The sequence below is a fragment of the Electrona antarctica genome (genome assembly GCF_951216825.1).
Source record: "Electrona antarctica genome assembly, chromosome: 16".
In the NCBI taxonomy this organism is placed as follows: domain Eukaryota; kingdom Metazoa; phylum Chordata; class Actinopteri; order Myctophiformes; family Myctophidae; genus Electrona; species Electrona antarctica.
In genome coordinates, this window is record NC_136797.1 from 36418700 (window position 1) to 36442379 (window position 23680).

The 23680-nt window shown below is 43.8% G+C and overlaps 2 protein-coding genes across 3 annotated transcripts in view; one reads left to right on the top strand and one right to left on the bottom strand.

The window, feature by feature from the left end:
• LOC306939960 (uncharacterized protein) lies at positions 1-23271 on the top strand. The gene is made up of 3 exons (XM_079524810.1): positions 1-1412; positions 5582-5656; positions 22571-23271. The coding sequence occupies exons 1-3, from the start codon at positions 142-144 to the stop codon at positions 22776-22778; spliced, it is 1554 nt and encodes a 517-aa protein (XP_079380936.1). The 5' UTR covers positions 1-141; the 3' UTR covers positions 22779-23271.
• The window catches only part of LOC306939773 (BCL2/adenovirus E1B 19 kDa protein-interacting protein 3), an 81385-nt gene that overhangs the window by 44382 nt on the left and 13323 nt on the right, over positions 1-23680 (bottom strand). The gene's annotated exons all lie outside the window — the stretch shown is intronic.

The window sequence follows — 23680 nt, forward strand, 5'->3', positions numbered from 1 at the left end:
ACACCAACCCCTATCACACCCACAGCACCACCCACCGCAGCCCTTCCCTGTCCACCTCCCGCACATGCTGTTACCCCAAACTCAGTGCCATATTACACCGTATTCTCTCCACCCCCAACCCTCGACACAGCCGCTACTATAATGCCACGTAAGGCGGCACCCTGCACCACGAAGAGCTGCACCGCAAGCTCTGTTCCAAACGCAGCACCGTGCGTCCACTTTACTCCAACAACTAGAACTCCCAATGGGCCAGCCCGACCTCCAGCTACTGCGTGCAATGCTAACACGACATATCCATTAGCGGCTGCAACCATCGATGTAACACCTTGTACCTTCGTTACGCAGACGGCCCTGTCTTGTACCTCCATCTCATATTACACCACTACACTTCCTACCGGACTGCCTGGCCGGCACTTAAATTCTACCCCACCTCCGTACACTACTGTTATACAAACTGTCTCCCATTGTAACATTCCATGTCGCGCCACACAAAATATCCCCTCCCCTGCCACCCCAGGGGTGGCCCTCTACTCCAACCTCATTGCGAAACACAACTTGTGCACATCTCCGGCCGTAAAGACTCTTGCATCCGCTCTCCAAAACATGCAGGCGTGCGTGACACCGACCAAAACGGTCCCCCTGTACTCCTCCACGTTTCGCGCTGCTCCACCTTACACACCTCCCGCTCAGGCCCCTTACAACACTCAGGAAAAGAGGGGAATTCGACTACCACCACCCCCGCCGCCTCCTCCGCCCTACACCCCGCGCAAAGAGGGCGGCGTGACCCCGGGCTCGGCACACCGACGTCCAACGCTCAGGGCAGACAGCAAGGTCAGCGACAAGGACAGAAATGGCAAGAAGGAGGGAAAGGAAGCGATGACTGGAACAGGGTCACCGCTGTCGCCAACCACTCCGGTCACTGTGACGATGAAGGGAGAGCAGCAGGTCTCCTCCTCGCCCGCCAAGACCTGTTCCAAACCCATCTGTCTCAGCTCAGCTCAGGCCCAGCTGGGAGCACTCCACAAAATGCTATGCTCAGGACCCAGAGCCAGGCCCGGCACCCCTAACAGCCAGCGGACTCTCTCCACAGGCCAGCAGGGCTGTCCCGGAGCCTGGGGCTGCTCTGGCTCCGTGGAGCGGCCCACGTCTGGGTTCCTGACCAGCGCCCAGGCCGACACGCTCAGACAGGTCCAGGAGATTTTGGGGGGGCTAGTGTCGGGGGCTAAGTGTAAACTGGACCCTGCCCGGGTGACGGAGAAGCTGCTGGGCCCTAACGGGCCTCTGCATGACATTCGTACTCTGCAGACCCAGCTTCAGAGCCTGGAGGGGGTCCTGGAGACGAGTCAGAACACCATTAAGGTCCTACTGGACGTCATTCAAGACCTGGAGAAGAAAGAGGCGGAGAGAGACGGGTGAGCTTTCGCTGAAGGCATATCTTCATTGCCTATTTATTTACACATTTATTTATTTGTGTGTGTGTGTGTGTGTGTGTGGGGGGGGGGGGGGGGGATCTTTTCAGATGGTGGTCCGTGGCCAGATACATATGAATTCAGGGGTCCTTGACATGAAAATGTTAGTTTGACAACAACCACTGCTCTACGAGAGTTGTGAATATTACAGAGAGAGGAGCTACGCCGTGATACAGCCCCTATTTACAGCCAATCCCAGCATTGTGGGGCATTAAAATAATAGTTTGGCAGCACTGCTGTGTGGACAGAACAACATGCATATCTTTGGTGAGAATGAGGAAGAACGGAACTGGGGGCGGGAGAAGCAGCCTAAGGGTGTGATGGTGGTGGTGGAGGGGGGGGGGAGGGGGGGGGCTCCAGTACAATCACGGAACAACTTAGTCATGTCTCACATGACAATCTCTCATCTAAACCAATTTCCAACTGCCGTCCCTATTTTGGGCATATATAAGCAAAAGTGTTCAAACGTTTCCCACCTTTTGCAAATAAATGAATAAAAATGGAACATATACAGTATAAGCTTGCAGTGTGCACCGGTGTGGGGGTTTAATGTATCTTTTCCCACCGGTGTGGGGGTTTAATGTATCTTTTCCCACCGGTGTGGGGGTTTAATGTATCTTTTCCCACCGGTGTGGGGGTTTAATGTATCTTTTCCCACCGGTGTGGGGGTTTAATGTATCTTTTCCCACCGGTGTGGGGGTTTAATGTATCTTTTCCCACCGGTGTGGGGGTTTAATGTATCTTTTCCCACCGGTGTGGGGGTTTAATGTATCTTTTCCCAGCGGTGTGGGGGTTTAATGTATCTTTTCCCAGCGGTGTGGTGGTTTAATGTATCTTTTCCCACCGGTGTGGGGGTTTAATGTATCTTTTCCCACCGGTGTGGGGGTTTAATGTATCTTTTCCCACCGGTGTGGGGGTTTAATGTATCTTTTCCCACCGGTGTGGGGGTTTAATGTATCTTTTCCCAGCGGTGTGGGGGTTGAATGTATCTTTTCCCAGCGGTGTGGGGGTTTAATGTATCTTTTCCCAGCGGTGTGGGGGTTTAATGTATCTTTTCCCAGCGGTGTGGGGGTTTAATGTATCTTTTCCCAGCGGTGTGGGGGTTTAATGTATCTTTTCCCAGCGGTGTGGGGGTTTAATGTATCTTTTCCCAGCGGTGTGGGGGTTTAATGTATCTTTTCCCAGCGGTGTGGGGGTTTAATGTATCTTTTCCCAGCGGTGTGGGGGTTTAATGTATCTTTTCCCAGCGGTGTGGGGGTTTAATGTATCTTTTCCCAGCGCAATTGAAGCATATTTTAGTTTTTGAATAATATGAAAGGTTTTGTCCCAATTCTCAAGAATGGGTGATATAATGTAGATACTAAAATAAATACTTATTTTAACAAAAACATATGCCTTAAGACCTTAATTATGGGTTACAACACTGGTTCTTAAAGGACCACTTCACCACTTTTCAACCTGCTTTCATATAATTGGTCCTCACCAATGTTTATGATAAAATACCATCAAAATGTGTCGTCAAAATGAACACTGTGGTACACTCTGAGTTCACAGACCCATAAAGGCCCGTTTGGCCCCGGACCACACTTTGAACAGCAGCGTGTCGTGTTACAACGTGTTTTGCCAGCGTTTTGTCATGCATCCAGTGGAGCCAGGCGTGATAGATCGTAATGATGCTCCACGCCTCTTAGTGTAAACCCCTTACGATTCTCATCAGCACTTTAATTAATCTACTGCACACATTCTAAGCGGCTTAGCGATCGCACCCACCTTATCTCACAAAAATAGTACATGATGTTAACCCATGAAGACCTGAGGCCGATTCTACAGTTTTCTGAAAATCAGTGGTGGCCAGGGACACCCATCTCAAATGGTATGTATTTGGCCAGGGACACCCATCTCAAATGGTATGTATTTGGCCAGGGACACCCATCTCAAATGGTATGTATTTGGCCAGGGACAACCATCTCAAAATATTTCGTTCGAGGGACCCGAGGAAGCAAAGATTTGAGTTAAAATATTTGCTTCAAAACAATATATATATTCAAAGATTGTCACAATTTTTCAAGATAAAAAAACAGCAGATCTACAAGCTCATAGGATGGCATGAAGTGTGAGCTTACCGTATCTGCTATTTTTGAATAGTCAAATAAATACTTTTCGCTGTGCTGTACTTGTACTGTACATTGACAATAAATTGAATCTCAATCTCAATCTCAATCTCTCATCTAAAATGACACAGATGCTTTCCCGGTTTCCTGTAGAGGAGAGAGGCCAGGATGCATGGGTGTCTATGGAAAACAAAGTATCTGATTACTTAAATTATATCTATCTAATAATTTAGCAATCGCTCGCCCGCTGTCTATTTTGCTCGGTCGCCGTCTGTCTGTCCACTTCCCTAGCATTGAGCAAGACAGCTGCTCGCCTAGAGCGCCTCCTCACAACGCCACAACGAACGGACCGCCTCACGGAACCTAGCGCCGCACAGCCCTGTCCTCCAACCTCAATCTGCCCTGCATTACACACGCCAAACATTCTAACAATCATCTAAATTAAATGAATTTGCGTAAAAAACAACTCATCTCCCCGCAAATCACGTGTCATCAGTGTCACCAGTGAAATGCATGTTGGGACGGACACAGATTAACACTGGGACACACTTTTCCGCGTAACTGACCCACACGGGGAAAACAACTCGGACCCTGATACTACTAGCTACTCTTGCGTCAGTCGACATAACTTCTTCTTTGGGGAAGCATTGCGGCCAACGCGGGGGTTGCGTGGCACAGGCACCTGAAAGCCAGATCTGACAGTTGGACGGGGCCGGGGGCATGTTAACGTGAACACGCGCACTGTTTCGACACCACACTGTCCGCTCCCTCCTCAACCACTGTGCCATATACTGTAGGCTACATGCACGCTGAAAGCCTGGACACTGACTACGACAGGTTACAGCCCTGCACCCAGCGTGACTGCGTGACACACTGAACATCACCATCACAAGTATTCATAATGTTATGATCATCCAACAGATATAAAAGTGCACAGGATTGTAACTGTTGCCAAGGCAATTCCCCGTCCGGGTGGACTTAAACCCTGTTGTTGTTAGACCATCTGTAAACAATTCCCCCCCTATCAGTAATGTGATCTATTACATTGTATTACCCACACTGAACATCATTTGCTGTTCATATATTCAGAACGGGTAAGGACTAGTGTATATAAATCCACCAATACATTTAAATCAATTAAAGTATGAAACGTATAAATATACAAGCACACACATCCGGATGAGGCCTGTAGATCTGACATATTACGCATGTACAGTACTGTATGTGTTGTGTATGTATGCTACAGTATGTACTGCATTTATGCATATTTTACCCCCATTTGTGTGTTTCGTAAACCACTGGACCAATCACCAATTTCTCTTGCCAGTAAGTACAAAGGAAGTAAGTCTGGGGACCCCCAGGGTACCTTTGGGGGGGTACCAGGGGATCCCCAGACAAATTTGTTAATTAATGCAGCATCACAATCATTTTAGCCACTTCATCCATTTATACGTTGGCTATTCAAAATTTGCAGATCTACAGGATTTTTTAAAACCATTTTGAGAGAGAGTTACCATTTGGGGGTCCCTGGGGGTCCCCGGGGGGGGGGTCCCCGGAACATCCAGACCCCCAGGAACGCTCCAAGGGGGCCGGGCCGGTTCCGGCGTGCCGGCCCACGCCCGAAACGGTTGAGAAATGACAGAGTTACCGTGTGGGGGTCCCTCTACTGTACCCTCTACTGCTGTCACTGTACTATACTGGCACACACGAAATCATCATACAGTTAATATGTGCGGGTGTGTTTGTGTGTTAGGTTGCGCACAGGTGGTGAAAAACAACCATGCTGTTTTCGTGCTCAGACACAGCCAGCCAGCCAGCCAGCCACCCACCCACACACACACATAGCTCCATAAGGGAGTGGTTGCACCACTCAAAAATAAGTATACACAAATCTGGGGGGACCCTGGCACAAAACATTTTCAGATGGGGGTTCGCAGCCAATTACATATCAATTTGGGGGTCTTGTGATGTCATAGTTAGAGTATGTGTTTTTTGTCATAGGAGACATTCCTACAGAACAGGACAGGACATAGAGAACTGTGGCACCTGCAGGGACTGTGCTTGCATCATCTACAGGTAAGAGAATGCATTACACTTGTACACTCTCATAGATGCAAATCGTTACTGCAAATCCTTGAATGTCCAAAACTGTTACAAGTCACAGTTTTTGGAAATAACAGGAAATGATACATTACTTTTGTGAGACACTCTTGTACAGTGAAGTAGTGCATTCATTTTAGAAGAAAAAAAAACGATGTATGGATGGATACAAGGCTTCTGCCCGACAGCAATGAAATGGAAGAATGAATAATGAAGGGTGCGTGTGTGGTGCATGCATGCATGCGTGCGTGCGTGCATCTCTCTCGTAGTACTCATACACATCTCTCCATTTTGGACGATAATGTATACAGTGTATAACTGTATGGTTACTGTATGTGCATTACAGTGTCCTTTGAAATCAGAGCTGTATGGAGAATTGCGTTTTATGGCTTGGAGAGATTATCACCCCCCGTCAGATTATCAGGAGCATAAAACATTCATGAATATGAATGCCGTTGCTGTCGGGTGGAAACCATGTACTGCATGTCCGAAATGGTTACCTTTTCAAAATTCAAAAATTCAAAATTCAACCTTGTGTTCCAATGGATTTATTATTTGAGTTATTATTTAGTCACAAGCTCTTGTTAATACTTTTCATTGGTTCAAAAACCCACAGACACTTAACTTCTTTCACTTTCATTATTCAAAAATAGCAAAAATCTACAAGCAGAGGCGTATTCTCCATTGGGCCATGCGGGCCGTGGCCCAGTCTATTTATAGCTGGCAGTCTAAGTTGTCTATAACTTCTGAAAAAACAAGAACAAAAATCAGACCAGTCTGAAGTGATTGGTGCTGTACTGTACAGTACAGTGTACTGTACTGTACTGTACTGTACTGTACAAGCCCTCCTCCCTTGCCTGTGTCTGTGTGTTAGGCTGTGCAGTGACACTTGGTGGTGAACAAACGCTATAACACTATTTTCGTGCTTTGACACTTTCGTGCTCGGACACAGGGACCCACACACATAGATGTCTGAGTGGTTGCACCACTCAACAACAAAGATAGCTTAAATTGGCAGCCCTTCACCCCCTGTGCATGCACATTTCTGTTAGTAGCAAACTACAGCAAGCCGCTTTTGTTTTAAATGGTCCCACATTAGCACGTCGGCAAAGCTGTTCTCACCTATCGAGTTACGCACCTGTCTACAAGCTCACAACACATTGTATCACGATGCGTTGAGTGCTTGCAAATCAGCTATTTTTATTACTTTTGTGTGACACTGATTTACAAGGAATACAAGGTTTCTGCCCGACAGCTACAATGTGTGCATTTACTGATCACTGGGAATTCTTGAGGTGCAACTAATGCTGCAGGTTTGTTCACTGAGGGCAACAATAAGAAGACACACACACACACACACACACACACACACACACACACACACACACACACACACACACACACACACACACACACACACACACACACACACACACACACACACACACACACACACACACACACACACACACACACACACACACACACACACACACACACACACACACACACACACAAATTATCCCGCTCCCAGAGATTTAAATTGAAATCAATCCATTAACAAACAGGATTTCACAGTTTACAGTCAAATGAATAGCACAAGATGAGAAGTGAGGATTACTATGAAATTGCAAATCCATGTCTGGTATCGTAGTAGGAATGTGTCAAAAACATTCAGTGCATGGGAAAGAAGAAACAAGACATAATGGCGAGGAAGAGGAGGGAGAGTAGGAGGAAGAGAACAGATCGCTGCCATGATGCGAGGAAGAGGAGGGAGAGTAGGAGGAAGAGAACAGATCGCTGCCATGATGCGAGGAAGAGAAACGGATGAAGGAAATGTAGGTCATGAAAGAAAGGAGCAGCTGAACATGAAACGGATAAAAGAAACCAAAACAAACATGCACGATGCATGTGCTCCCAGGTGGCCCTTCATGTATCATTACCCAATGCAGCAAACATTACTCTTACTTTGTGATGGGACAAGACTAATGAGGCCTAACCACTTAACCTGAGGCCGATTCTACAAATGCCTTCTAATTTCTAAATCAGTAGTTCTCAAACTTTTTGTAATTCAAAATTATCCAACACTTTTTAAAACAAAAAACATTTTTTCTTGAAACTATATAGGGCAGTATTATGCGTGTCTTAAGTACCAGGTCTTATTACTTAACTTAAGACCTGGAGGCGTGGTCAATGCTGTTTGGCCACTCAGAATAGCCAAATGGCATTGATCACGCTTCCAGGTCTTAAGTTAAGTAATAAGACCTGGTACTTAAGACACGCATAATACTGCCCTAAATGTCTAAAGTTATTTATTTTTCCTAAAAATGTTCAGACATAGCATGCGTTGGGAGCTTGTAGGTTCTCTCATACAATGAAGCATACTGTAGGCAGTGATGTAAATAGGTTTTCAATGTAATGAGTCCCGGGATGCAGGGATGGTCTTTTAGTCTTTTAGTCCCAGGGACATTTTATGAGTCCCACTTCAACCACGTTAGGAGTCATATTTTGCCATTTTTACAAATTGCTGCATTTATCTCCCATTTCATTTTATATGGTTATAATGTGGTTATATCCATGTAGAAAACAGAAGAAATGATTATTATAACTAAAGCTAGCAAAATAAACTAGAATAAAAAAAACAGTACAGTACTAGTACAGTAGTGCATCCTGTGGATGCAGAGGTCGTTGTTTTATTGCGTCCCTCAACTATAAACTGCGTTTTGGGAAGCAAAATGCACCCCATTTTAATCTCCGTGTAGGCCAGGGCCCAAGTGGTTAATGGGAAAACAACCAAGATAATGAATCAAACTAATGGAATACAAGAAGTAACGGCATGTCCAAGGGTCTTTGTGTTGCCAATTTTGCCATCCTTCTATCCTCTGAACATGGATGCACGCTTTGTTTTTCTGCAGTAATTTATTCTACTGTACAGTATATGTAGTAAATCAGAGATACATTCTGTACATCTCTGTTGTAGCACACACACACACACACACACACACACACACACACCCCGATATGCTTGTGCCCACGGGTGCTCAACCCCAACACCGCCCCTGTTCTTTCTATTATATTCTTTCTGTATTTCTATTCTGGATGTGTTCTTCTGTCCGTCACCTTTTTTACCATTTTATATTTGGTATATTTGATGTATACTAATGTACCAATAAAAAAAAACACACAAAGTAATAATTAATGCCATTGCACCAACATTATGAAAGAAGGCATTTATTGTCGATTTGACAAAAGATAAGTGCTGCAGTACAAGCACTGTCTCAACCGTTGAATGTGCCTCCCTTCACTCCCTCGAGTCGGTGCTGCGCCAGCTATCTGTGCATCATGGATTGGCAATCCATGGTGCCACTGCCCCCCCCCCACACACACACACACACACACACACACACACACACACACACACACACACACACACACACACACACACACACACACACACACACACACACACACACACACACACACACACACACACACACACACACACACACACACACACACACACACACACACACACACACACACACTATACTGCAGACTATGTGCAGTACTTTGAATACTAAATTGGCGTGAAACTAAAAAGTTCCGTTCAGACAAAGATTTGGCGCCCCCCTCAGTTTGGCCTTCCCCAAAAATGATATGCCCTGAGCCCACATGGTGGTCTTGCTCACACTGCCTCAGCTGACTGTACCGTTTCCTCCTGGGAAATCAGGTCCCCAGGACTTTTTTTTGTGTGTTATCCTTTTAACCCAAAGGTCTTGTGCTGTCTTCATTTCTGTCTAATATATTATGCAATCCTCTACCTCTCTCCTGCCAATACAATTCTGAAACATGATATTTTGTTGAAAATCTGATTTCTTAACCGCCCATCTCCCAGAGAGTCCAGTGACTCTAAATTATTCCAGGGCTGAGAGTGTTTTAACTTTGACTCAAATATTGGTAATATACTGATAATTTGAAAACAATAAATATATATTATTTTGTAAAGTAAACAGCTTTTGTATTAATTTATTTCACTCATAGTTGTACTATGTATCGAATATTACTAAATAAATAAATGTGTGTGCTTAAATGGCTTAAAACCATAGTTTTTTTTGATGGCCTTCCTGCCTTGGCATTTGTCCTTTGTCCCATCAAGAATTTACGACAAGTGGCCTTGCCCCTAAAATGATGAAATTCCATGCCTGCGTGTTACCGTCATATACTTTGAAGTATAAATCAGGCTGTAGCCGTGAATTGAATGAAGGACACTGCGGTGCTGTGATTGAACATAATTAGAACACAACTGTGCAGTGAAAGTTAAACACAGCTGTAAATCGTGTTCGGCTCAAAGCGCTGTGTTGTTTCTCCACACTCCAGGGAAAAGCTTTTATAGACGTACTAGCTTTTAAGTCCAACTCGATACGAGTGTTAAATGTTAAATGTTGCTCTCCAGGGTCACCCCATAAATCAAATCAAATCAAATTAAAACTAGACATCAAAGTAAATAATAAAACAATTCTCCCCTCCACATCATCAGCCCCCACAGGTTGGATTGGCAAAAGGGCCTTTCTGTGTGGAGTTTGCATGTTCTCCCCGTGTCCCCTAAGGCAGGGGTTCTTAACATGTGGGTCGCAACCCCCCCTTGTGACTGAATGGTTGGCAGCTGAATGGAAAATGGAAATTAAGAGCTTACATAGGCCTATGTACAAGTAAGACGCGCGAACGCGGGAAGCGAACGCAGCTCGTAAATTGCAAAAACAACAATTAGAATAAATTACGTAATTTTTTAAGGTTTTTTTTAAGTTACGGTTTTTTTTAAGTTAAGTTTTTTTTTAAGTTTTTCCTTTTTAAGTTTTTTTATTTTTTTTAAGTTAAGTTTTTTTTAAGTTAAGTTTTTTTTAAGTTTTTCCTTTTAAAGTTTTTCCTTTTTAAGTTTTTTTTTTAAGTTAAGTTTTTTTAAGTTAAGTTTTGTGTGTGCGTGCGTGCGTGCGTGTGCGCGTGCATGTGTGTGTGTGATACAGCTGCGCCCTCTGGTGGTGGGCGGGTGGTGTTACAGCGTGACACACACACACACACAGACAGGATCTGCTGGGTCTCATAGTAAATGCTCACTGCGTTCGCAACAACATGCATACATTTTCCTTGATTCTCCTTGAATCATAATATCTGGTTTCGGTATTTATTTATGATGTATTTGATCTATTATAAGGTTATTGTAGGCGTCAATTCGTATTGGTGGGGCGAGGGCAGAGCGGGAGTCGCAAGACATGGCCAAAGTATACAGTAGGTATCCTCCCAAAAAACATCCAGTAATCCTGGTCTCTATTCTGCCTCCCACTGGCCAGCCGGGACGCCTGGTGGATGGGAAAGGAACTGTTTGGAATAACATGTTCCTTTCATGCGCTACGTCCAACCGGGGAAAAAGAAGCGGCTTGGACTCCTCATGCATTGAAGGAAGCATGAGGTCAGTCCGTTGCTCTCCCCAGGTTGGCAGAGGGAGAGTAGTGCCCAGGATTACATTATTAGACAATTGACACTGGGTTACAAAAATCGTGGGATACATTTTTTGGAAAAATAAATAACAATAATAAAACGTAAAATAAATATATTAACCACTAAAACACGGAACAATTTATTTCTCTCTCTCTCTGTGTTTGTGCATGCTGTGTACACAGCATGTAAGCGGGAGGGTTGTCTTACTGAGACAACATGTAGTCCAGGAAGGAAGTGAGACCAGTGTACGTGACATCATGGACACTGCTAAAATCTAAAATCACATATTACACACAAAGAAAGTGTTCTAAATCTTCTAAATGTCATTAACATATATTTTTTTTGCAAAAAAGGGTGAAGTGTCCCTTTAAGTAGGTAAGTGGTGAAGTAAGTTTGGGTCCCGGGGAGACGCCCAATTAATATTTCATGTCTCAAGCTGAAAGGTTTTGGAACCACTGCAGTGTAGCCTCATTGCAGTTAGTTAAGATTTTATCACTTACTGTAAGTGTCTGGGCTCCACACATTAGACTCATTTATCAGGGTCACTCCCTTTCATTCATCAAAGGCTACATGTTCATTTTTATAATTTTATATAACATTACACCTTTCTGATTATGATTCTATTTTATTATAATGTATTTAGATTTTGTTGCTCTGACAAATGTTGCTGGATACCCTGTCCGTCTCTGGAGCTAATCTCGTAAACCGCTCAAGCAATCAGCGCAAAACTTGATTTGCACACTCCCAGCACTCCAAAGAAGTATTTTTTTGAAATATTTTCATTTGGACCAGAGGCCAATTCTAAAAACAAAGCTTTATTTAAAAAAACAAAATCACACCCATCATAAATCATATCATCATACATCCTCATCCATCATCTAATTCCGGCCAATCACAATTTGTATCCTCACCTTCGTCTTCAATATTTGTGTTTACACAATGTTTGTGTTTATACAAACAGTCAAAGCTGGCCATTCATTGTCACTGGCATTCAATGTTTGTGTTTACACAAACTCTCAAAGCTGGACATAGGAATCCTCAAAAATCCTCGGTGTTGCGCAAGAGTGAGACGTCATCGAAAAACTCCCTCCCCTGTTTAGCTGATGAAAACGAAAGTCTTAATCATAACTCGCAATCTAAATCATCCCGTCTAATTATGAAAAATATCCTGTGTTAGACGGCGCTCCGCGGTCCAGTCGCTAGTCGCGATAGATTTATTCTTGTCTCCCGTTGTTGTCGATCGACTCTAGAGTGGTGTGGCTATTGTTAGCTGCTACACACACACACACATCAACAACACATTCCGGTCCGTCCGGAAAAGGGGTCCGTGTTTATAAATCGAATGGGCGCTATAATGTAATGGATTAAATAACCCCGGGCAATTACAGTGTGGAAGTCAAAGGGGCTCAGATTGGGCTGAAACCTTGCCTAAATTTGGAGTCATATACGTCATAGAGTCTATGACATAGAGCATAGACGATTAACGTCATAGATGTCTGGTGTGTCACACACTCTCTGCATGAAGTCTGAGATCCACAATGGTTCCCACGTGGATCCCGATATCCACATGATTCAAGGAACGGAACAGTGCATGTGCGTGCACGCTAGAACGCGTCCCCCTAGATTCAAGAGAAGACACACCTAATCAACCTCGCGTCACCAGACTTTCCAAGACGCACCAAGTCAATGACTTGAGAGAATGAGAAAAGTATAGGCCAACTTTATGTGTTCATCATAAGAATAAGCCAAAGTTAGTCATTAAACATTAATAAATCCCTGCCATGATCATAACAGGCTGTGAAGAGACTGAATAGAATATCAATTCAGGCCCCTAAGAAAAGATTGAGATGCAGAGGAAGGAATAGACGGGAGGCGGAGCTACAAGTGTATTTGTCACAACTAGACGGTTTTGGATTCTCAGAAGAAAGTTTGTCAGATTCCTCTTTCTGACATTTCATTAACAGCACCGTCTGTCCTGAGAACCATTGTGCGTGTACTGTGTGCACGACTGTGCGTGCGTGCGTGCGTGCGTGCGTGCGTGCGTGCGTGCAGGCCAGGCCAGGCACCACATTAAATTCCATTCCATTTTATTATAGTGCCAAATCACAGCAAGTTCACATCAAGACAAATTGCATAGCGAGCTCTACCCAACATTGCAGCCACCCCCACCCCCCCCCCCCCTCCTTTGCCCGAACAAGGTTTTTGTTTTACTTGGACATTTTAAAACCACACCACAACAGTTCATTGTCACTGTCGGGCAGAAATATATCTCCATATTCTACTCGATGTTCTTCAACCTTTTCATGGCATGACCTCCAAATGAATATGTCTTTTGCTGCGGACCCCCATCTGAAAATAGAGGGACTCCTGTACAAGATTTGTGTTTCAAAAATAATATTTCTTCCAAGAATTTTGCTGGGGACCACCTGGAACGCCCTCAAGGACCCCTGGGGGTCCCCAGACGCCACTTTCAGAACCACTGCCCTATACATCATCGTACGAAACAGACGTACAAGGTTTTCCACGTGACAGCAGCGATGAAGAAAGACATATTATGCTGTACAGAGAGGAAAGGAAGGGGACGGGGTGAGAATGTTGTTAATGGCGTTTGGCAGTAATGACAGATTGTAACTGATGCCAATAGTCAGTGCCATATGGTGGCCTCACCACTCCGCCATGTCTTTGAAAACAGGGAGGAGAGAGGCAGATCGAGAGTGGCATGTTTAACAGGGAGGCAGTGCCTAATGTGACTGATGTGTCACATAAATGCTAATCACACTGCTATCACTCCCACGGCCAAATTACACCCCTAAAAGCATCAGCCCCTCAAGCTTCGTGCAGCTGTAGTATTGCACTAATATCCTTTACGAGAGGGCCTTAACAGATAAACAGATGAATGGGATCTTAAGTGGCTAATTGGAACACAAGGCGTTTGTGTTCCATTTACCACTAGACCAGCGATTAGCCAACCCGTGGGCCGGGGCCCACTGCTGGGCCGTGAGGATATTTTGTTTGTAGACTTTATTGATAACATAACATTAATAGTAAAAAGATTATGTACTAAAACGTCATAGTATTTTACTTTTGAGATTTCCAAGTGGGCCCTGATCCAGACAAGGTTGGGTTTCAGTGTATAATAGATATTAGTATTTATTTATCATTCAACTAATACGTTTAGTACGTACAATGTGCAGGTATATATATACAGTACTATAACTGTACATACATACATACATACATACATACATACATACATACATACATACATACATACATACATACATACAGTACTGTACTGTAAGGAGATTTAAACCCATGAACCCTAAAGCGTTCCTTCTGAGGTGAACATTTTGCTAAAATAGCCAATCTGGGTGTGTAGATACTAGATAGGCTGTTTTCAGCAGAGATTTGGTGTAGAGGGAAACACTAGTGGACCGTACTGAGTCCTCAGGGATCCCGGTCAACAAATAATATAGGGTTTAAGTGCTTGAGATAAAACCGCTTTCCCTAAACACTATGAAATTGCTGATTCAGTAACCGGTTCTATTTTTGCACAGAACCAACTCATTATTAATAATCTAATATAAAGCCTTTGGGGAAGTATAACCATCACGTAAGCACAACCGCATTGAAAATTTAATATTATCTCACGACATTCTTCCCAACAGTAAACAAAGCTTCGAAAAATATCCAATATAATAGTTGGCATTTTATTGTTTCATTGTGGGGTCGTGTTGTTCTCGCTAATCAAATTGACACCTCTTGTGCTGCACTGCAGGATTTATCACTGCTGGCTTCGGCTTTTCATCATAACAAATATGCACCCACTCTGTTTTGTTCTGATATACAGTATGAGTATATGCCTATAAATATGTAAGATATTTCTGACTACAGCAGTCACCCTGACCAAGAATATCCACTCATGAGCATTTAAGCATTTACAGTATACTCCGACACCACCAGTGTTGAGTGCTGAAACTATAGCATGTATAAAAACATCTTTTGAAAAAAGCAGATTTGTAGCTCAGCTTGTAGATCTCCATATATATATATATATATATATATATATATATATATATATAGTTAAATATATATATAGTTAAATGAAAAACTATAGAGAATCACTGTACAAAGTATAAATTCATGAGTTTTTGGAGTACAGTACTGGACATTTCCTTTAAGCCGTCCCATATTTTCAGCATCTCTGCACATTGCCTGGAAGCCTCCCACTGCCCAGCGCTCCTTGGACCTACTTGTACTTCCTCCCAGGGGGGGCGTCTTAACCTTCACAACCCGCACAAAGACATACCACAAAGTAACTACATTTTTTTTTAAAAAAGGCCTTAAAACTGAAATCCAAATTCAAACGGCGTGAGTCCCGGCATTTCCACTGCAGAACTGCAGAATAACAGAAAGCCTGTTTGGGCCAAGGATATATTGCCCGTTCAACGGCTTTATGCAATACCTCTTGTCAACCAGTAGTTAGTGGTCCTACTTGACCCCTGGGTTTACATTTTCTCAATAGCATAATTTTCTTTGCACACATCCACGCCACTTTTTACTATGCCCTGATTTTACTTACTTTTTCATTTGACCCTTTAACCTAGTAGGGTCAATTTAACGTTTGGTTACCAAACGTTAAATTGAGCTACATCTGCATATATGGAGCCGGCCAGCAAATCTACATCTAACCTCACTGACACCAGATTAATAGTTCATCTCGTGCTTCTCAACTGATCCAATGTGGATCTCAGACAATCATGGATCATGTGAACAGGTGAAAAACTATAAAACATTATATGACCCAAAGAAACGTGGAGGTATACTTCTGTGGAAGTACCACAGAAGGCAGCGTGCATAAGCAATTTGGCGCCGATTGGTCCAGCGGCTTACAAGATTATCTCCGGACACGCACTCACGCGTGCAGCCGCGCACACAGAGATTGACAGATAGACAAAGTGTCACATTGCTGTCACACCTCTTTCTGTGACATCTCCTCCATTGCCTCTCATTCATCACCGGCTCCTTCTGCTTCAGCGGCTATCACTCAATACCTCAGCAGGGTGTTTATAGACCGAGGACAAACAGTTTCCACACGCAGGCAGCCTTCACCTTATCGTTACAGTGGTAACAGAGGTAGCTCCATCATGCGATCGCGTGGCGAAAGGTAAATACACTTTGGAATGTGCAATCCTCTCCTAAAAGAAGGCCCTGTGCAGAGATGTCAGATTGTGTCAGAAGCATCCAGCTTGTATGGGGTGCCGGTTGGTCTGAGAGTGGAACTGGGAGGAATAGTGTGTTCCGCCCTTAAAGCCCTACACTGTTCAGACTTTGCTGCTAGTTCCAGTGCATTTAAATGTCTTCCTTTCATATTCTGCATCACCTGCATATCCTATAGACAGCTGGTTGTACAGACCACAGTATATCTATGTACATACTGAATGTTATTTCAGGTCGTAGGCTGTGTGAGCCTGCGACTGGGTGTTGAAGGTTGCTGACCTTGGTCTGCAGAGTGGTTATATTTTCTAATACGTAGAAACTAACTGCCTATAAATTCATAATTCTTTGTTGTTTTTTGTCCGGGGGGGGGGGGGGGGGGGGGGTTATGTACAAAATCAATTTGACGCATAGACTTCTGTCTCCTATATTCAAAAACGTATTGGATTTTTTTGCTCATTTACAGCCATTCAACACTTGGTTAAGCTGCCAAATGTCCTTGACAGAGTAAATGCTTTTGGTGCATCTCGCAGCTTCTTTGGCAATAATTTGCTTCACTGCTAATTAAATCTTTTCTATGGGGGTTTTTGTTCCATAAGAAAGTGTTCTAATTTGTTTCATACAGGCTTACTTGCCAAGACCAAAATGTCCAAGACCCTTTACCCTTTAACATATCTATTATATAATGAAGTGCTTGCTGCTGTCGTTCTTACAGTGTCCTACTGTTTGTGCAGTGTGAACTGCACTTTTGTGCCTTTAGACTCTCACCATACAGTAGCATGCAGGTATTATTTTGAATATTTACATTTATTTGTAAGGCTAAATAGAAAGCCCATTCCCAAACACTGTGCCTCACTGTTAATTCAATCTTTTGTTTATTTTGTTCCATAAGAAAGTGTTCTAATTTGTTTCATACAGGCTGCCAAGACCAAAATGTCCTATTGTATTTGTATTTTACGCTTTAACATATCTGTCTATATATAATATATATATATCTATGCTTGCTGTGGTCGTGGTGTCCAACTGTTGTTTGCGCAGTGTGAACTGCATGCACTTTAGTGTGCCTTTAGACTCTCACCATACAGTAACAGCTATTATTGTTTGAATATTTAGATGTACAGTATTTGTAAGGTTAATTGAATCAACACTGTGGGCATTCATGCCATTTCAAAGGCCGAAAGCTGGAGATTCAGTTTGTCATCTGTCCATCAGTGTGTTCGTCAGTCATGAGCAGCTTATCTCTGGCACTGTTGGACCGATCGACATGAAACTTTGCACGTACACTCCCAGTAGGCCAAGGAAGAACGTCTGCCTCAATCTTTTAAATTGGCCTTGTGGTGGCGCTATAACAGGCCGCTTCACGTTTTGGCTTGTCTTGAATCGTAGGTCCCATCAATTTTCTTTTTTTCCCCTGGATGTCTTGGAACAAAGTTCCAAAGTTTGCGTTACCCAGTAGGCAACCTGCGCTCTGAGAATCACACGTTTCGTGTGTGTGTGGTGTGGTGTGGTGTGGTGTGGTGTGTGTGTGTGTGTGTGTGTTAACTTCGTTCTTCTCAACATTATCAACTTTTAATTTGCTTTTGCACTATTCTTCTTGCTATGTTTTTAAAGAGTGGATTATAGATATAATGCATAATAATAATAGTCATAATTATTATTATTAATTTATTATGCAAAGCAGCAGTTATAAATAACCTTGTAATCAGGGCAAGAGGCATGGTGGCCAAAATGTGCTGATTCAATCTGTTCAGTAATAATGTCCTTGGACAAGGTTGTCTCCACTCCCGTCCCGCTCACACTCCGCATGTGTCCAGCTGTGGACAAAATGGAATTAAAATGAAAAAGTAAACCTACTGTAGAGTGTAATATGATTTGGAAAATAAGCTAAGTCATTAGCAATTAAACCATAATCTTTAATTGGCTGTAAATTGACTTTAAATCTCCTAAACAAGTCTATAATGTTGGCCAACTACATGACATGTTGGTCCATTTACCTGTAATAATACATTCCAGAAGTAGAACATTACCTTTATTTACCATGAAATTGGGATGATAACAAAAAATAACTTAAAAGAGGAAGGTAAATAAAAGTACATTATATTGGATCTACAATACTGACATTTGGCACAACACACAGTACAGGTATATTTGCAAAGAAAAGGACTTTGTATTACTAATGGAATTACCAATATATACAGTAGGTGTTATACTGTATGTGTGTTATATCTTGATTGAGGCCATATGCCATAAATTATTGCTGTAACTGTCCTATCCTTTACACAGAAGACAAAACACACATTACAACTTTATAACTCAATACTGCCACCTGTCACCAGATCTTCTGAGTAGTACAGTGGGCACTGGGTACACTGGGCAGATGATCTCTTTCCATGGTTCTTGACCAAATTGAAATGGCGAGTACAAAAGGGTTTCACATGAACAATGTTCAACGAGACTCTGAAAGTAACTTTTTACATGCATAGATTTTCAATTACAATCCAACGTTATGTACAGTAGCAGAATTTACTTTTGAAGAGACTTTTACGCAGAGGAATAAAGTACATAAAGGTAAACCCTGTTCTAATCTAGATGGTATGGCCAAAGGCTGATAGCGTATCTAGCAGATCAGCGCCATTATTCCGACGGCGCATTATTCCGACGCTGTGTTGGTCTGACTCGGCCCATTACTAATCCTGTCCCTACCTGCACGCAAAGCCATGTTGTCGGACTAATGCACGGTCGGAATTACGAGCAGATCGCGTACCTAGCTGGCTGGGGTAATGCAAGGAGACACCCTAGCCCCCTTCCTCTTTGTCATCGTCCTGGACTACGCGTTAAGGTCATCAATGGACGAGAGCAGGATCTTGGCCTCACTCTTACGCCAAGGAGGTCAAGAAGACACCCTGCAGTAGTCCTGACAGACCTAGACTACGCGGATGACATCAGCCTGCTCTCCAACCACATGGAGCAAGCACAGTTAGCTCTTGAGCAGAGTGGAGTCTGAGTGTGCCAAGGTTGGCCTTCGGCTGAATGCCAAGAAAACTGAGGTGATCACCGGCTATAACATCCGAACAGAACATCCACCTCTCACAACAACAGGAGGCACTGCTCTGAAGGAAGTCAATGACTTCAAGTACTTGGACTCATGGGTCAACTAAACAGAGCAAGATCTAAAAGTGAGGAAGGCAATTGCATGAATTGAGAATGAGACTCGCAGGACACTGCCGAAGACACCAAGAGCTCCCAGCCAGCAAACTGGTGCTGTGGGAACCAACACATGGGCACCGGTCACGAAGACGTCCCATACTAACATATGTGGATGTACTCAAGAAAGATGCAGGAGCGCAAAGCACCAACGAGCTGGCCGGATGTACTGTATGGAGAACCGGGATGACTGGAAGCGACGATGGAAGGCTCGTCTAGAGCTAGCTAGCTAATGTCCTGTAGTTATTAGGAAGTCAGAAAAAAAAGGAATTTATCCGGTAGACTTCTCTCATCCCGGCCTTCTAGCATTAGTTATAGTTACAGTATGCTAAAACGATTGATGACAGCTAAACTAGTTATTTGATAATAAATTCAAAGATAATGAACCAAAACACAGTTGCAAGGCTATTGGTTAGTTATTCAGAACCTGTGAAGTTCTGTGATTTGGTTTTGTTTATGTTTCAATTATAACGAAAGTTATAAGTTCCATTCTGGGTTCCTAGAACTCAGTGTTAGTACCACCTCCTGAGCAGGGCCCAAGATTAGGTTCTGAGAACCTTATGTGAAACTGGAAATAAATCCAGACCCCATGAAATACGTTTCGCGGCACAGCGCGGTTTGCTCAGTTCTTGCAAATAGAGAGAGGCTGCAGGCCACGAACAGGAGACAAGTAGAAAGGAGAGGAGTGCAGTAGGCGGGGGGATGGCAGAGGAGGTTCACAGCTTTCTGCTTGCCGCTGTTTGTGGCAAACAGCGTGCAGATAATTAGCGTTGAGGGCGGACAGCTGCCTCCAGTGCCTGTTCACCTTGATCACGCAGCGCTGTATAGACTGGGGGAGATTCGTTTGCACATTCACAAGGGGGGTACATATTGTAGCTACTAGAACACGAAAAGAGTCTCGCTGGGAGGGGGTCTGATCTGTAGGTAGCTGAGAACATGTGGGACTGGAGCACTTTTACTATTTCCATTTCAGAGAGGTACAACCTTTACAGAACGATTCCATCACTCCTCGTAAAAAAAGATATGCCGCTGCGGAGGTTCGTTTCGAGCTGCCACCGAAACACTCTCTTTCCATTTCAAGCCAAAGAGGTTTCCATTTTGAAGTAGCTTTATTCCCCCATCCAACAAGCTATATAGAAAAATATAGAATCGGAGAGAATAAATCTGTTTGAGTACTTCTTGCAGTACCCACTCACTTTTTACCATTTACTCTGTGTACAGCAATGTATATCTGTTTCGGTGTGTTCCTGCCTAAATGAACACTGAGGCTTGAGTGCAGCATGCGTCCGCTCCCCCCCCCCCACACCCACCCACCCACCCACCCACCCACCCACCCACCCACCCACACACACACACACACACACACACACACACACACACACACACACACACACACACACACACACACACACACACACACACACACACACACACACACACACACACACACACACACACACACACACACACACACACACACACACACACACACACACACACACACACACACACACACACACCCCCTCTCCCCTTTTCCCTCGCTCCCCCTCCAATAAATGGGTGTGTATAGGGCAGACGTATGCTGCATGCGAATGTGTGAGTGCATGCCTAAAGATTTTACAGTAATATAGATTTTATTGATAAGAATCGCATCATATGGTGTAATGCATGTCAAACTGGGGGTCTTTGAAATTAAGCCATTGAAACCAAGAAAGCTTCTGTGTCATTGTATAGCTATTCAGTATATACAAGCTCATAGTGCGTCACTTCGTGCAAATTTCAGCCTAATTAACCACTATGAGCTTGTAGATCTCCTCTCAAATTTTTGCTTCTGGGGGTCCCTGGAACAACGTATTTTGAGATGAGGGTCCACGGCCAAATACATATACGGTAGTTTTGTGTGGTCCTTGACATGAAAAGGTTTGAGAACCACTGATATAGCAACATGCGTTTTTCAGAAAACCGTAAGGATTTAGAAGACATTTGTAGAATCGGCCTCAGGTCTTAGAACAGCAGGGTGAGAGATAGGCAGTGTGGGGGGTTGAGGACGTGAGGGATAATCCTTCTCTTCATAACATTGCATCGTTGTTTTATTAGCCTGACAAATTCTGGGTCCTTCTGCTGAGTTCATTCCTTCCTCCTTACGCAACGCAGTGCTCTCCCGGACCGAGGGAGTTCTCCGCTCTTCAAAATTCCAGCATCTGTGCTTGTGATGAGAAACACCGCCTAACTAGGCCACTGCATAATCAGCAAGAACAGCAGCAAAGAAACAAAAAATTGAGAGAAGAGACGTTGGGTGGGTGGGTGGGTGGGCGGGAGGGGAGGGCAGAAAGAGTTCGTGAGGGAAAGCACAATTTTATACTCTGCATAGAACTGCTGACAGAAGTTATTCGGTCAATAAATATCGTCCTTATTAGGGTCCCCTATCTATCGAATATTATTCTTTAATGCTTACCTACGTGGTTTATAGGAAGGGTGCATGAGAGTTCACACACACCTCTTGTATGTGCTGAGGCCCTCCAGCCACGTTGTCATGTGACAGACGATGTGTACAGTAGGCAGCTTCACACATTTTCTCTTTTGCCGTCTTTCAACCTGGGAGTTGAATAGTCAGTATTCAAACACCTAATTAAGCACTTTCAACCTGGCATCTGTAGTATTTCTGTTTGTATTACAACTTGATGTTAAAGCAGGTCTAAGTGATACGTCTTTTTGTTAAAAAAAAGTGTTAAATAGCTCCATTACAATAGCTGTGTGTGTGTGTGCGTGTGCGTGTAAATATGTATTTAGGCTGAGACGGGGAGACCGTTACTGGCCCTGTGGCCCAACACTCAAATTTGATTTAGATTAGAATATAGAGCTTTAACTTTTGTTACAAAAACATCACGTATTACCCCCCCTTAAAATCAATCAGAAACCTCCTGGCCCCTCTACACTCTCTGTAACTCTCTCTCCCTTTGTATCGCTCTCCTCCAGCGTGGAGCATGACTTCCGTCTGCAGGAGGGACAAGTGGTGCGTAAGTGGAAGGTGGGCGACCCTCCGGAGGGCTCGCCACGGGCCGCCAGTCCCCAGCAGCCCGCCACGCCCCACCGCCAGGACTCTCCTCAGCCGGCGCGGCCCCCCCATGCCGCCACCACCGCAGCCGCCAAGAAGAACCGCAAGAAATGCTTCTGGTTCCTCTGAGTGCTGCTGGAGAAGGAGGAGCGAGGAGGAGGCGGCAAGGAAAGGACACTTTGATGCTGTATGTATGCTGTACTTCCTCTGACAAAAGGACAGACGTGGCCGTTTGGATCATAAGACATTGGGACAGTGAGTGGACACAGTGGACAATGGGATGGCGAGCATACATGACACTATGGTGGTGAAACACCTTAGAGTTTCAAGAAGGTAACCAATTAACCCATTTAGACCCGAGGCCGATTCTAAAACAGTTTTTTGAAGAAAAGAAATACGTGACATTTTTATAAGAAAAAAATACATTTAATGATGTTGCTATATATGTATAGCAACATCTAAAATGGCAACGATGTATATTAAACAGATCTAAATGGGTTTCCACTTAAACCCAATATGTTGTTGCGTGGAGTCCCACAGGGCTCTACTAGTAACTTTTCTGTTTTCACTGTACAATATCTTCGCTGAAAATCGCCGAACTACAATCTCACAAGGCGGCGAGTTGTGGAATACGGATCGGGTGGTTAACATATCGGCGATGTCGGGTGGAAACCTTGTATGTCCAAAACCGTTACTCGTCTGGAAATGGAAAAACAGAACCTGTGTTCCAATGGATCCAGTGTAGTTCTAATTCAGTCACAAGCTCTTGATTTCATTGGTGTGTCATATACCAGGGGTTCTCAACCCGTGGGTCGCGACCCCTCGGGGGGGGGTCGCCAAATTATTTTAGGGGGTCCCCAAATTAAAAAAAAAAAGAAATTAAATTTTATTTTCACTTTTTTTCAAAAATAGCAGACCTACAAGCTCGTAGCGCGCCACTCGGTGGCACGCTATGAGCTTGTAGATCTGCTATTTTTCAATAGCTAAATTATAACAATGCTTAAAACACCAAAAGGGGTTCCCGCCCAAAA

Bases quoted from the DNA above. Each gene is read 5' to 3' on its own strand.
- LOC306939960 (XM_079524810.1), top strand. From the start codon at position 142: ATGCCACGTAAGGCGGCACCCTGCACCACGAAGAGCTGCACCGCAAGC. The intron at 1,413-5,581 runs GTGAGCTTTCGC...TTTTTGTCATAG, and splicing joins AAAGAGGCGGAGAGAGACGG to GAGACATTCCTACAGAACAG. The intron at 5,657-22,570 runs GTAAGAGAATGC...GCTCTCCTCCAG, and splicing joins TGTGCTTGCATCATCTACAG to CGTGGAGCATGACTTCCGTC.